This window comes from Haematobia irritans, chromosome 1 (assembly GCF_050003625.1).
Source record: "Haematobia irritans isolate KBUSLIRL chromosome 1, ASM5000362v1, whole genome shotgun sequence".
NCBI classification, from domain to species: Eukaryota; Metazoa; Arthropoda; class Insecta; order Diptera; family Muscidae; genus Haematobia; species Haematobia irritans.
In genome coordinates, this window is record NC_134397.1 from 266,294,508 (window position 1) to 266,310,047 (window position 15,540).

General features: G+C 31.3%; 1 protein-coding gene across 3 annotated transcripts in view; it reads left to right on the forward strand.

The window, feature by feature from the left end:
- The window catches only part of alph (protein phosphatase alphabet), a 42,229-nt gene that overhangs the window by 21,427 nt on the left and 5,262 nt on the right, over positions 1 to 15,540 (forward strand). For all 3 annotated transcript variants that reach the window (XM_075292869.1, XM_075292884.1, XM_075292876.1), the window contains exons 3-4: positions 3,266 to 3,383; positions 15,072 to 15,174. In XM_075292869.1, the coding sequence (XP_075148984.1) occupies positions 3,266 to 3,383; positions 15,072 to 15,174 (221 nt within the window). The remainder of the gene's footprint in view (positions 1 to 3,265; positions 3,384 to 15,071; positions 15,175 to 15,540) is intronic.

Genomic DNA, 15,540 nt, shown 5'->3' on the forward strand with positions numbered 1-15,540 from the left:
ATTTTATTTAAGAATCTAAATCGGAGGATCGGTTTATATAGGGTTTGTCTGTGTCAAAACTTCGGCACGATACCTATATTACAGAAGGATGTAGCATGATTGCAACAGATAGGCGGACATCATTAGATCGCCTTTAAATTTCATCATGACCATGAATATATATTTAAAATGGTCGAAAAGCTATATTTTAAAATACTATGGTGTTAAAGTACTATCGTGTTGAGTATAAAAAGGGAGACCTAACAGGTTGGCTGATAAGTCCCCGGTCTAACAAAGAAAAACACATTTTTGTTGTCAAAATTCGTTTTTATTATTCAACATAGTTCCCTTCAAGAGCGATACAACGATTATAACGACCTTCCAATTTTTTGATACCATTTTGGTAGTACTCCTTCGGTTTTGCCTCAAAATAGGCCTCAGTTTCGGCGATCGTCTCTTCATTGCAGCCAAATTTTTTCCCTGCGAGAATCCTTTTTAGGTCTGAGAACAAGAAAAAGTCGCTGGGGCCAGATCTGGAGAATACGGAGGGTGGGGAAGCAATTCGAAGCCCAATTCATGATTTTTTGCCATCGTTCTCAATGACTTGTGGCACCGTGTGTTGTCTTGGTGGAACAACACTTTTTATACCCTGCTCCACACTGTGGAACAGGGTATTATAAGTTAGTGCATATGTTTGCAACACCCAGAAGGAGACGAGATAGACACATGGTGTCTTTGGCAAAAATGCTCAGGGTGGGCTCTTGAGTCGATATAGCGATGTCCGTCTGTCCGTGAACACATTTTTGTAATCAAAGTCTAGGTCGCAGTTTTAGTCCAATCGCCTTCAAATTTGGCACAAGTATGTGTTTTGGCTCAGAATAGATCCCTATTGATTTTGGAAGAAATCGGTTCAGATTTAGATATAGCTCCCATATATATATTTCGCCCGATATGGACTTATATGGCCCCAGAAGCCAGAGTTTTACCCTTATTTTCTTAAAATTTTGCACAAGAAGAACAATTAGTACTATCGTCAAGTGTGCCAAATTTTATTGAAATCGGTTCAGATTTAGATATATCTCCCATATATATCTTTCGTCCGATATGGACTAATACGGTCCCAGAAGCCAGAGTTTTACCCCAATTTAGTTGAAATTTTGCACAGGGAGTAGAATTAGCATTGTAGCTACGCGTGCCAAATTTGGTTGAAATCGGTTCAGATTTAGATATATCTCCCATATATAGCTTTCGCCCGATTTACACTCATATGACCACAGAGGCCAATTTTTTTACTCCGATTTAGTTGAAATTTTGCACAGGGAGTAGAATTAGCATTGTTGCTATGCGTGCCAAATTTGGTTGAAATCGGTTCAGATTTAGATATAGCTCCCATATATATAGCTTTCGCCCGATTTACACTCATATGACCACAGAGGTCAATTTTTAACTCCGATTTAGTTGAAATTTTGCACTGGGATTAGAATTAGCATTGTTGCTATGCGTGCCAAATTTGGTTGAAATCGGTTCAGATTTAGATATAGCTCCCATATATATGTTTTTCTGATTTCGACAAAAATGGTCAAAATACCAACATTTTCCTTGTAAAATCGCCACTGCTTGTACGAAAAGTTGTAAAAATGGCTCTAATTTTCCTAAACTTCTAATACATATATATCGAGCGATAAATCATAAATAAACATTTACGAAGTTTCCTTAAAATTGCTTCAGATTTAAATGTTACCCATATTTTTTTACTAACATTGTGTTCCACCCTAGTGCATTAGCCGACTTAAATTTTGAGTCTATAGATTTTGTAGAAGTCTATCAAATTCTTCCAGATCGAGTGATATTTAAATGTATGTATTTGGGACAAACCTTTATATATAGCCCCCAACACATTTGACGGATGTGATATGGTATCGAAAATCTAGATCCACAAAGTGGTGCAGGGTATAATATAGTCGGCCCCGCCCGACTTTAGACTTTCCTTACTTGTTTCTTCTTCATATGGGGCCGTTTTGCCGCGATTTCGACCTTCAAACGCTCCAATAACGCCATATAATAGTCGCTGTTGATGGTTTTTCCCTTCTCATAATCGATAAATATTATTCCGAGCGCATCCCAAAAAACAGAGGCTATTACTTTGCCAGCGGACTTTTGAGTCTTTCCACGCTTCGGAGACGGTTCACCGTTCGTTGGCCGCTCAGCCGACTGTCGATTGGACTTAGGAGTGTAGTGATGGAGCCATGTTTCATCCATTGTCACATATCGACGGAAAAACTCGGGTGTATTACGAGTTAACAGCTGCAAACACCGCTCAGAATCATGAACACGTTGTTGTTTTTGGCACTCATTTTGGCACAGAGCTTCTGCATATCCAAAAATTGATGAATGATATGACCAACATGTTCCTTTGATATCTTTAAGGCCTCTGCATCTCGATCAACTTCATTTTACGGCCATTCAAAATCATTTTGTGGATTTTTTTGATGTTTTCGTCGGTAACCACCTCTTTTCGGGCGTCCACTGCGTTCACCGTCCTCCGTGCTCATTTCACCACTCTTAAATTTTGCATACCAATCAATTATTGTTGATTTCCCTGGGGCAGAGTCCGGAAACTCATTATCAAGCCAAGTTTTTGCTTCCACCGTATTTTTCCCTTCAGAAAACAGTATTTTATCAAAATACGAAATTCCTTTTTTTCAATTTTTTCACAATAATAAAAGTTGCTTCACAAAAGACGCTCTATCTCACAAACAAATTGACTAACAGACGTCAAATTTTGACACGAATCATTTGAAGGTTGGTAATATATAAAAATAATATGCATTAAATGCTAGCGACGCCATCTATGTGTCAGACCGGGGACTTATCAGCCAACTTGTTAGAGAGAGAGAGATATGTTTAATCTACATACAAAAAAAATTTTTTTGTCTTCAATCACGAAATTAATTGATCCAATTTGAATCAATTAAATTTCTAGTTGAATATTTTTTAAAACTCAATTAAGACTTTTTAATTGGAAATTTAATGGGAAAGAGGGTCACGCGAAGTAATTTACTTCGCCGCTGTCGGTTCTTCAATCAAGACAAAAGGCCATGACGAATAGAAAATTTATTGGATTCTGTTTCTGTTCAGTTTGTGGTGAGGGACACTTCGTGTCAGCCACACACTAAATGTGGGCTTCGGTAAAAGCTTTTCTTCCATACTTCTATTTTTTAAGACTTTACACCATTGCACATTTTAGAATATTCCTAATTATTATTTATTCATTTCCTTTTTACAGGGCAGCCGAGATAATATGAGTATCATTATTATAGCCTTTCCTGGAGCACCAAAACCTACCGAAGAAGCCGTGGCCGAGGATAGACGGTTGGATGAACAAATTGAAAAAATCGCAAGAGGTTGTTTTAAATCCATTCTCTGTTTTTAAAATTTAATTGTTTATTCTTCATTGTTTTTTTTTTCAAAACTCTTTAGTCGTTGTTTGAGTTTTTTTTATACCATTCCTCCAAAACCAACATAAAACTAGAGAAATATTAGGCGAGAGCATATATATGTAACCCCAAAAAAGTAATCGTCGTCGCTCAAACAAATGTTTAAGTAGATAATTATCAATTGAAATATTTACTTAAGCAAAGATTAGCCAAAAAGAAACTTTGTTTTTAGAAAATTTTATTAATATGTGCGTACCTGCTATATGAAATCCAAAAGTATTATTAATTGTATTAGGTCTCCTCATATTGAATTTATGTAGTTCCTTAATTTGTTATACAAAACTTTCATATGAAATCTATCTCATAGTGTAATTTACCATATTAGATATTATTTAAAAAAGGAGAAGAATATTGTTTCGAGTATTTATCGATAGTTGTTGCTTCGGTTACGAAATAAATGTAATTTTCTTAAAACTAGTTCCTGCAAGAATTATATATGCATGTTTTCCGTACCAGCAAACAAGTTATTTCCAAAATGTTTAAAACCCAAAATGTTAAAGTGCTGAAAAATCGGATCGGATAAAATATATTAATGATTTTTATATATAGAGAATATTATTTGAAGTGAAAATTAAGCCCATCTCTTGAAGAACATTTTTTTGATGTATTTCCAAATTTTCTGCTGTGGCAATACCCACCACCAATAGTTAGGCATGTAGACCTTTTATGTCTTTCTCTCTATGACTTTTCGTTGTAAGGTTAATCAATGCCTGTACAACCTTATGGCCATTCCATCAACAAATGGATAAAACCATTTTACCATAGTGGCCTAACTCCTTTTGTCCGGCTGGTGCTAAAGATTAACTCCATCAGTTCGAAAGGTCAACTCAATTTTCTTGGTTGATATGTATAGTTGTGTGATTTATGGGGGCTACAGATGTTGCACCAGTAGCATTATATCGAGTAAAAAAGATTAGAAAATATAAAGGAAGCATATGATAGTTATATTCTCAAAAAAGTTGCTCGAATTCGACTCGTTTAAATTTTAAAAATTAAACAATAAATTTAAAAATTTATCGAAGTCATTAAGTTGTGACCGAATACTTTTAAAATACAATTAAGATTTTTTCAATACAGAAAAAATTGTATGTTATTAATTATTACGTTTGTATTTAGATTATAATTTTCTTTTTTTTATGAGATGGATATTATTTTGGGCCTACCAAGTTAGTCTTGTATTTACGCAATGCTTCATTAGGAATCTTCTGAATAATTGCAATATTTAGTCGTCAACCTACGGGAAATTAGTGCAAATTGCCACTGACGGACCTATCACAGAACTGGTACCTGTGCTCCAGTTAGTTGCAATTTTTAAATAGTCATAATTTATTTATTTCCGTACTCGCTTGATATTAAAATTTTCCAGATCCATTAAGATTTTAATGTCAAGCATTTTCACATTTAGTAAAATAAAATTATCAGAATAACGTTGGCTGATAAGTCCCCGGTCTAACAAAGAAAAACACATTTTGTTTTGTCAAAATTCGTTTTTATTATTCAACATAGTTCCCTTCAAGAGCGATACAACGATTATAACGACCTTCCAATTTTTTGATACCATTTTGGTAGTACTCCTTCTGTTTTGCCTCAAAATAGGCCTCAGTTTCGGCGATCACCTCTTCATTGCAGCCAAATTTTTTCCCTGCGAGAATCCTTTTGAGGTCTGAGAACAAGAAAAAGTCGCTGGGGCCTGAATACGGTGGGTGGGGAACCAATTCGAAGCCCAATTCATGAATTTTTGCCATCGTTCTTAATAACTTGTGGCACGGTGCGTTGTCTTGGTGGATCAACCCTTTTTTCTTCTTCATATGGGGCCGTTTAGCTGCGATTTCGACCTTCAAACGCTTCAATAACGCCATATAATAGTCACTGTTGATGGTTTTTCCCTTCTCAAGATAATCGATAAAAATTATTCCATGCGCATCCCAAAAAACAGAGGCCATTACTTTGCCAGCGGACTTTTGAGTCTTTCCACGCTTCGGAGACGGTTCACCGGTCGCTGTCCACTCAGCCGACTGTCGATTGGACTCAGGAGTGTAGTGATGAAGCCATGTTTCATCCATTGTCACATATCGACGGAAAAACTCGGGTGTATTACGAGTTAACAGCTGCAAACACCGCTCAGAATCATCAACACGTTGTTGTTTTTGGTCGAATGTGAGCTCGCGCGGCACCCATTTTGCACAGAGCTTCCGCATATCCAAATATTGAGAATGATATGACCAACACGTTCCTTTGATATCTTTAAGGCCTCTGCTATCTCGATCAACTTCATTTTACGGTCATTATACACTTCACCACTACTGTGGTACAGGGTATAATAAGTTTGTGCATTTGTATGTAACGCCAAGAAATAGTGGTCATAGACCCATCTTTTAGTATACCGATCGGCTTAGAATTAAATTCTGAGTCGATTTAGCGATGTCTGTCTGTCTGTCTGTCTGTCCGTCTGTCTGTATATGTAATTTTGTGCACAAAGTGCAGCTCGCAATTTAAGTCCGACCGTCCTCAAATTTGGCATAGGGCCGTTTCCTGGGACAGAGATAATCGCTATTGGTTTTGGAAAAAATCGGTTCAGATTTAGATATAGCTGCCATATATATTTATCCCCGATTTGGTCATAGTTAGCGTGTTTATCAACCGATATTCTTGAAATACCGTACATCCAAATATTTTATGAATCTCGAAAATCTTGCAAAATATCAGCCAAATCGGTTCAGATTTAGATATAGCTCCCATATATACTTTTCGTCCGATTTAGACTCATATGACCACAGAGGCCAAAGTTTACTACCAATCTTCGTGAAATTTTGCACAGAGGGTACAATTGACATTCTACCAATGCTTGGTAAATTTGATTGAAATCGGTTCAAATTTAGATATAGCTCCCATATATATCTTTCGTCCGATTTGAACTTATATGGCCACAAAAGCCAGAGTTTTTCCGTGATTTGCTTCAAATTTTGCACTAGGGGTACGTTTAATAGTATCGTTAAGTGTGTCAACTTTTGTTAAAATCGGTTCAGATTTAGATATAGCTCACATATATATCTTTCGTCCGATTTGGACTTATATGGTCTCAAAAGCCAGAGTTTTGCCCTGACTTACTTCAAATTTTGCACAAGCGGTACTTTTAACGATACTATATTGTATGTGCCAAATATGGTCAAAATCGATTCAGATTTAGATATAGATCCCATGTATATCTTTCGTCCGATTTGAACTTATAAGGCAACAAAATCCAGGGTTTTGCCGTGATTTGCTTCAAATTTCGCACAAGCGGTATGGCTCCCATATATACGTACACCAGAATTGGGGAATATGGTAGACTGTTACGCATTTTAGATCCATTTTCAATGGAAGTTTCCTCCAATTAACTGGATAGCGTTAGCCGATTTAAATTTTAATTCTAGAGATTTTGTGGAAGTAAAAAAATTTGTCTCCTTTATATAGCTTCCAGCAAATGTGAAGTAGTTGAGATGGTAACACAAATGTTGGCCTACGTAGGGGTGAAGGGTATAATATAGTCGACCCCGCCCGACTTTAGACTTTACTTACTTGTTCAAAATCATTTTGTGGGTTTTTTTTATGTTTTTGTCGGTAACCACCACTTTCGGGCGTCCACTGCATACCTAACCATTGCACCATCCGTGGTGCAATGGTTAGCTTGCCCGCCTTGCATACACAAGGTCGTGGGTTCGATTCCTGCTTCGACCGAACACCAAAAAGTTTTTCAGCGGTGGATTATCCCACCTCAGTAATGCTGGTGACATTTCTGAGGGTTTCAGAGCTTCTCTAAGTGGTTTCACTGCAATGTGGAACGCCGTTCGGACTCGGCTATAAAAAGGAGGTCCCTTGTCATTGAGCTTAACATGGAATCATACATGATCTATGTGAATCGATCTCATATCCCAAAAAGGATACATGTTCAGAACAATAAACTTCTGTACCTTGAACTATAACTGGTGGCACAGACAAAGTACCGCAAGAACCATAAAAAAATGTACACTTAATTATATCAGAAAAAATATTCTTTAGCTTCAATAACAAAATTAATTGATCGATTTATTTTTAAATTAAAATTTCTTCAATTACAGAATTCATAACATCCAATTAAAATTTTAATAAATTTGAAGTCAATTAAAATTTTAATTGAAACATATTGTTGATATTTTTTCAGTGTAGGCCCATTAAACAGAAAACAAACCACAAACTTTAATTCTTACATTTATTAAAAGTCGTTATTCATGTCTTTTTTTATCAGATGACAAAAAAATAGAATTTTTATTATTATATTGTGCCAACAATTGAAAGATAATACAACAAAAATATTAAACCAAACAAACGTAATTGCCAAAAATAAAACCAAACACCAATAACACTCAATATATGAGTGACTAAGAACTAGATTATCAAACCAAATGTGCAATTTTTAAAATAAAAATCACAATCACTTATATTTAAGATTATAATAAGATAGTGGAAATACTTTACAATAGGCGAAACCGAACGAAAAATAACTTAATATTATACAATTTTGTTTTGTTAAAAAAAAATAAATAAATAAATAAACTACCAAAAACAGTCTAATGTAAAACCTTATGCTCACCTTAGTTTTGTATGATTTAAAACAATTTAAAACTGAAATTAAAGTAAAAACAAAAAAAATTTTTAAAATCAAATTAATAACATAATCTATGTGTAATAAGTAGAAAACCAAAACTACACATTAAAAGAAGAATGACTGATCTAGTAATTGTTTCGAAAAAGGGAAATATATTTATATACATATTTGTGAACAATTTATGACATAAAAAAATAACACCAATAACTATATATATGAATCTTTATTATAACAATTGAAATTTCATTATATATAAAAAAAAATATCTACATTCATGAGAATACGCAAAACATTTCACTTCCCCATTTCTCTTCTCAAACTTAAAATGAAAATTTAAATGAAAATTATTGAAATTAATAAAAAAAAACTAATTATAAGTATTTGTGAAACTATTTGTGCCTTTCAAAATGCTTGAGAATCATGGTGTTGTTGTTGTTACTAGAGAAAGTGAATTGTTATGTCCGAAAGTGAGCATAAGGTATGTTTACAAAATTTCTACATAGATTTACTTTAAACATAAATTTTTATTATTTCTTCTTGATTGTAATGTATGTATATTTATTTTGTTAGTAATTATCATAACTTTTCGCCTGCATGCCTACACGAATTATTATTACTTTTTGTATAGAAATATTCCTAACTACACAGTAACTAGTAGAAAAAATAATTCCAATATCTCTACACACAAAAAATTTTTTTTCTGATTCAATCACGAAATTAATTGATCCAATTAATTTTTAATTGAAATGTCTTCAATCACAGAAATGATAGTATCAATTAAAAAATTAATTGAAGGTCAATTAAAAAGTTAATTGATCCAATTAAAAAATTATTTGATACTATTATTTTTGTGATTGATTTTTGTTTCAATTAAAAAATTTGTTGAATCAATAAAATTTTTGATTGAATATTTTTTAAAACTCAATTAAAATTTTAATTGGAAAAATTTTCGTGAGTTTTTTTTTTGTGTGTACGATTCATGTGTATATAATGAAGACGACAGAATCAAGTAGTTAAATTATACGTGGTACATAAATGAAAGAGTCCCTAAGTGTACATAATATTACGCGTTTTCATAAAAAATACCAAATTTTTGAGACAATTTTTTATTGTGGTGTTCCGAGCCTTCAAAATTTCTCAAAGATTGCATACACAGAAAAAAAATCTCGAAAATTTTTCCAATTAAAATCTTAATTGAGTTTTAAAAAATATTCAATCAAAATTTTAATTGAATCAACAAATTTTTTAATTGAAATAAAAATCAATCACACAAATTAATAGTATCAATTAATTTTTTAATTGGATCAATTAATTTTTTAATTGACTGTCAATTAAATTTTTAATTTATACTATAATTTCTGTGATTGAAGACATTGCAATTAAAAAATTAATTGGATCAATTAATTTCGTGATTGAATCAGAAAAAAAAAATTTTGTGTGTACGTAGTACAGCATATTTGTTATACGAGGGTTGTCTTTTATATTTCGAAGTTAGAAAACAAAAACAAATATTAATCGTTGAAGAACGCTTTATCTTTTTTTTTCAAAATATTTCACATTAAGATCTATACACTTTTGCATGCGATTGAACCAATTTAGCCACTCTGATTGTGGTAACTCCAAAGGATGAATTCTGAACGCATCAAGCGCTTCTTCAGGTGTCGGAAAAACGTAGACTTCTCATTTTATCTTTAGCCTACGGAAATTTATTTGATGCCAAGCCAGGACTATACGTCGAATGACCCATTACGTCGATTTTCTCGATGTTCTCAAAAATCCAGTTGTTTGAGCTGATTTGTCAGATCCGTTGTGGATGGTTGTTGTTCCTCATTTCTGGGAAGACAACTGGCAAACAAATGGTTGTGTACCACTCAAAGGTTTCCGGAACAATAACCGATCTTGGACGACCTTCACGAAATTTAATTGTATGGGAGTGAACTACATCCTCGGTTCAATTCACTATAGCATCGATAAACACTGGTTCTTCACACGGAGCTTCATCGCCAAAAATTTAATTATACTCATCGATGTAAAGGGTGATTCTTTTGAGGTTAGGATTTTCATGCATTAGTATTTGACAGATCACGTGGGATTTCAGACATGGTGTCAAAGAGAAAGATGCTCAGTATGTTTTGACATTTCATCATGAATAGACTTTCTAACGAGCAACGCTTGCAAATCATTGAATTTTATTACCAAAATCAGTGTTCGGTTCGAAATGTGTTTCGCGCTTTACGTCCGATTTATGGTCTACATAATCGACCAAGTGAGCAAACAATTAATGCGATTGTGACCAAGTTTCGCACTCAGTTTACTTTATTGGACATTAAACCAACCACGCGAATGCGTACAGTGCGTACAGAAGAGAATATTGCGTCTGTTTCTGAGAGTGTTGCTGAAGACCGTGAAATGTCGATTCGTTCCCGTTCGCAGCAATTGGGTTTGTGTTATTCGACCACATGGAAGATTTTACGCAAAGATCTTGGTGTAAAACCGTATAAAATACAGCTCGTGCAAGAACTGAAGCCGAACGATCTGCCACAACGTCGAATTTTCAGTGAATGGGCCCTAGAAAAGTTGGCAGAAAATCCGCTTTTTTATCGACAAATTTTGTTCAGCGATGAGGCTCATTTCTGGTTGAATGGCTACGTAAATAAGCAAAATTGCCGCATTTGGAGTGAAGAGCAACCAGAAGCCGTTCAAGAACTGCCCATGCATCCCGAAAAATGCACTGTTTGGTGTGGTTTGTACGCTGGTGGAATCATTGGACCGTATTTTTTCAAAGATGCTGTTGGACGCAACGTTACGGTGAATGGCGATCGCTATCGTTCGATGCTAACAAACTTTTTGTTGCCAAAAATGGAAGAACTGAACTTGGTTGACATGTGGTTTCAACAAGATGGCGCTACATGCCACACAGCTCGCGATTCTATGGCCATTTTGAGGGAAAACTTCGGAGAACAATTCATCTCAAGAAATGGACCGGTAAGTTGGCCACCAAGATCATGCGATTTGACGCCTTTAGACTATTTTTTGTGGGGCTACGTCAAGTCTAAAGTCTACAGAAATAAGCCAGCAACTATTCCAGCTTTGGAAGACAACATTTCCGAAGAAATTCGGGCTATTCCGGCCGAAATGCTCGAAAAAGTTGCCCAAAATTGGACTTTCCGAATGGACCACCTAAGACGCAGCCGCGGTCAACATTTAAATGAAATTATCTTCAAAAAGTAAATGTCATGGACCAATCTAACGTTTCAAATAAAGAACCGATGAGATTTTGCAAATTTTATGCGTTTTTTTTTTTTTTAAAAGTTATCAAGCTCTTAACAAATCACCCTTTACTATCGTTGTGTTAATCTAAGTCGAAAGTCGTATAAAATAATCAAACGATCGTTGTGTTAATCTAAGTCGAAAGTCGTATAAAATAATCGAACGAAAATTTTCACGATTTAATTCATTTTTTGTTTTGGCACAACACAAATAGCGCTTGTATATCAAAACGTTCAAAGTTCGTATATCCTCGAAAATGTCAAGCTTTGCGATAGAGCTGTCAGTTGGCAGATTATCGTATAACACTATTGTTGCCCAATCCTGAAATATAAAAGACAATTCCCATATGTATGGACTTATTATGTATAATTCAATTGTTCTTGTATATACTACCCAAAACCTAAATTTTGGCTAAATGTCCAAATGAGCCTCGAACAAATTTTGACAACAATTATTTCGTTTTTGATTTACAAATTTTGAGAAAAGGCCGCATGGTCTTTTTAAATGTTATCTTTTCGAAATTATTTCAAATTATATTGGAATAAGAGAATTTTTAAATTAAGACGAACAAACTTTAAGAAGCTTCAGATTCTATTCAATACCCAAATTTTACCACAATGTCCAAATGAGTCTCGGAACAAATTTTGACAAAAAACAAAACTTTGTTTATATTTTGCAAATTTTGAAGAAATAATAGACTTTGGTTTACAATGCAAGTAGATTAGTCTGAAATAGTTTGAAGCGAAAAAGGTACTTTTTACTAAATTTCAACAAAACTTTCACTGGAAGATTATTTTCAAGAGCTCCTTTAGACTGAATTTTAAAGAAAATAAAATTTTGACAACAATTTCTATAGAAATAAAATTTAAAAAGAATTCTATAAAAATAAAATTTTGACAAAATATTCTATAGAAATAAAATTTTGCAAAAATTTTCTATAGAAATAAAATTTTGACAAAATTTTCTATTTAAATAAAATTTTGACAAAATTTTCTATATAAATAAAATTTTGACAAAATATTCTATAGAAATAAAATTTTGCAAAAAAAAAAATTATATAAATAAAATTTTGAAAAATTTTCTATAGAAATAAAATTTTGCAAAAATTTCTATAGAAATTAAATTTTGCAAAAAATTTTCTATAGAAATTAAATTTTGCAAAAAAAATTTTTATAGAAATAAAATTTTGCAAAAAAAAATAAAAAAAAAATTATATAAATAAAATTTTGCAAAAATTTTCTATAGAAATTAAATTTTGCAAAAAATTTTCTATAGAAATAAAATTTTGCAAAAAATTTTCTATAGAAATAAAATTTTGCAAAAAAATTTTATAGAAATAAAATTTTGCAAAAAAAAATTATATAAATAAAATTTTGGAAAAATTTTCTATAGAAATAACATTTTGCAAAAATTTTCTATAGAAATAAAATTTTGCAAAAATTTTTTGAAAAAAATTCTATATAAATAAAATTTTGACAAAATTTTCTATATAAATAAAATTTTGCAAAAAAAATTCTATAGAAATTAAATTTTGCAAAAAATTTTCTATGGAAATAAAATTTTGCAAAAAATTTTCTATAGAAATAAAATGTTGCAAAAATTTTCTATAGGAATAAAATGTTGCAAAAATTTTCTATAGAAATAAAATGTTGCAAAAATTTTCTATAGAAATAAAATTTTGCAAAAATTTTCTATGGAAATAAAATTTTGCAAAACTTTTCTATAGAAATTAAATTTTGCAAAAAATTTTCAATAGAAATAAAATTTTGCAAAAAAATTTTTATAGAAATAAAATTTTGCAAAAAAAATTATATAAATAAAATTTTGGAAAATTTTCTATAGAAATAAAATTTTGCAAACATTTTTTGAAAAAATTTCTATATAAATAAAATTTTGACAAAATTTTCTATATAAATAAAATTTTGCAAAAAAATTCTATAGAAATTAAATTTTGCAAAAAATTTTCTATGGAAATAAAATTTTGCAAAAAATTTTCTATAGAAATAAAAGTTGCAAAAATTTTCTATAGGAATAAAATGTTGCAAAAATTTTCTATAGAAATAAAATGTTGCAAAAATTTTCTATAGAAATAAAATTTTGCAAAAATTTTCTATAGAAATAAAATTTTGCAAAAATTTTCTATAGAAATAAAATTTTGACAAAATATTCTATAGAAATAAAATTTTGCAAAAAAAAATATATATAAATAAAATTTTGCAAAAATTTTCTATAGAAATAAAATTTTGCAAAAATTTTCTATAGAAATTAAATTTTGCAAAAAAATTCTATAGAAATAAAATTTTGCAAAAAAATTTTTATAGAAATAAAATTTTGCAAAAATTTTCTATAGAAATAAAATTTTGAAAAAATGTCTAAATAAAATTTTGACAAAATTTTTCATATAAATAAAAATTTTCAAAAAATTTCTATAGAAATAAAATTTTGCAAAAAATTCCTGGTTTGAAGACATCGCTAATCGATCGGCATTAAAAATAGAGACAACATGTTCTCCGAAAAATGGCGTATTTCAATGATGACTACTTTTTGTTACATTGAAAGACAATCCAATTTTGACCAACGTCAAATAGCTAGTAATCGGCTTTGAATTTCAGTAATCGCAATCGCAAATTGTTTTTTCGAAATATTTGGGACTTCAATCATCTTTCAATTTGAACTTTTCATTACAGAGATTTATATTGCAAAAAATTACGTTTATATTGCAAAAAATTAAAATTTAAGCTTTTGGCTTAAAAAATATCGCCATGGGAGAATAATCTATAAATCGATGGTCCAACATCAAAAGTAGATTTGAAATGATTTGGAAAAAGTCGAGTCTATTAGTCGATATTTGTCTGCTAAATTCCATAAATCTAAAGTAAATTGAATTAAATTAAAACTGTGATTAATTTAATAAAATTTAATTTAAATATATTATTACAATATTCATCCGAACTTATTGGACAGGTGTTGGTCAACACTGAAACATACACCAAAAAAAATATATATATTTTTTGTCTTCAATCACGAAATTAATTGATCCAATTAATTTTTAATTGAAATGAAAGTCAATTAAAAATTAATTGATCCAATTAATTTTTGTTTCAATTACATTTTTAATTGAATATTTTCCTGTCCAATAAGCTCGAATGAATATTGTAATAATATGTAGTTTAATTTGGACATTACCAGCCTGCTAACATAAAAATTAAATTAACAAAATTTTATTAAAAAACATGAATTAATTATGTTAAATAAGTTATAATTAATAAAAATTAAATACATAACAAATCAATACATCAAATTAAATTAAAATAAATTTTTATAATGTATGAAATAAAAATAAATAAAAAATAATTAATAATTCAGGCTCCCCCGCGGTATGTGTATAATTTAAGTATAGTACCCCTAATTAATTGACAAAAATGTTCAGTTCGTATATTAGGTTTCCTTGTGTAAAACAAAGAAAAAAACTAATATAAGAGAAGATTTAAAAAAATGTATTTCCTTAAATTTTAATCTTCATTCTCAAACCAATCCAAATGAAAAATAAAAATTCGTTTTTAATCGCATGTTGAATATTCAAATTTCCTAAAATTTTCCCCCTTTTACGATTTTTGTGTTATTATAAACAAACTATTTTTATTATATTCTTGTTATTAGTTAACTTATGTATTATTTTGTTTCTTTATCTTTTATTACAGAGGAAATTGCAAGTAATGATTTCACATATTTCGGTGAATTAAGGGACGCTTTAAAAAATAAAAATATTGAGGGTCTTCCACCTGGTGGCGGTTTACATTCAAAGTAAGTTTTAGTTGTTTAATGAAAATAGGATTAATAACCCTACGGGAAATGGATCAACCACAGAACCGGTACAGGACTAGAACCTGGTGTGTATGGACCAGTCCCAGTTCTGGTGAAAACGTATGGAAGAGACCGGTCACTTTAACATGGGTTTGTCATTGACTGGGTAAATTTACATTTTAGGACGCGTCTTGGACTCATCCCACAGGACACGTCCTGGAACAATTTAGCAAGAGTACCCCATAGACAAGTCCTCAGGAACCAGTCTCGGACAAATTCTTAGAAATCTGTTTCAATTTGGGCATCCCAATCGAACCCGAAATGAAACAAAGATCTTTTGAAATATGTCGAACAATATGTTATTCT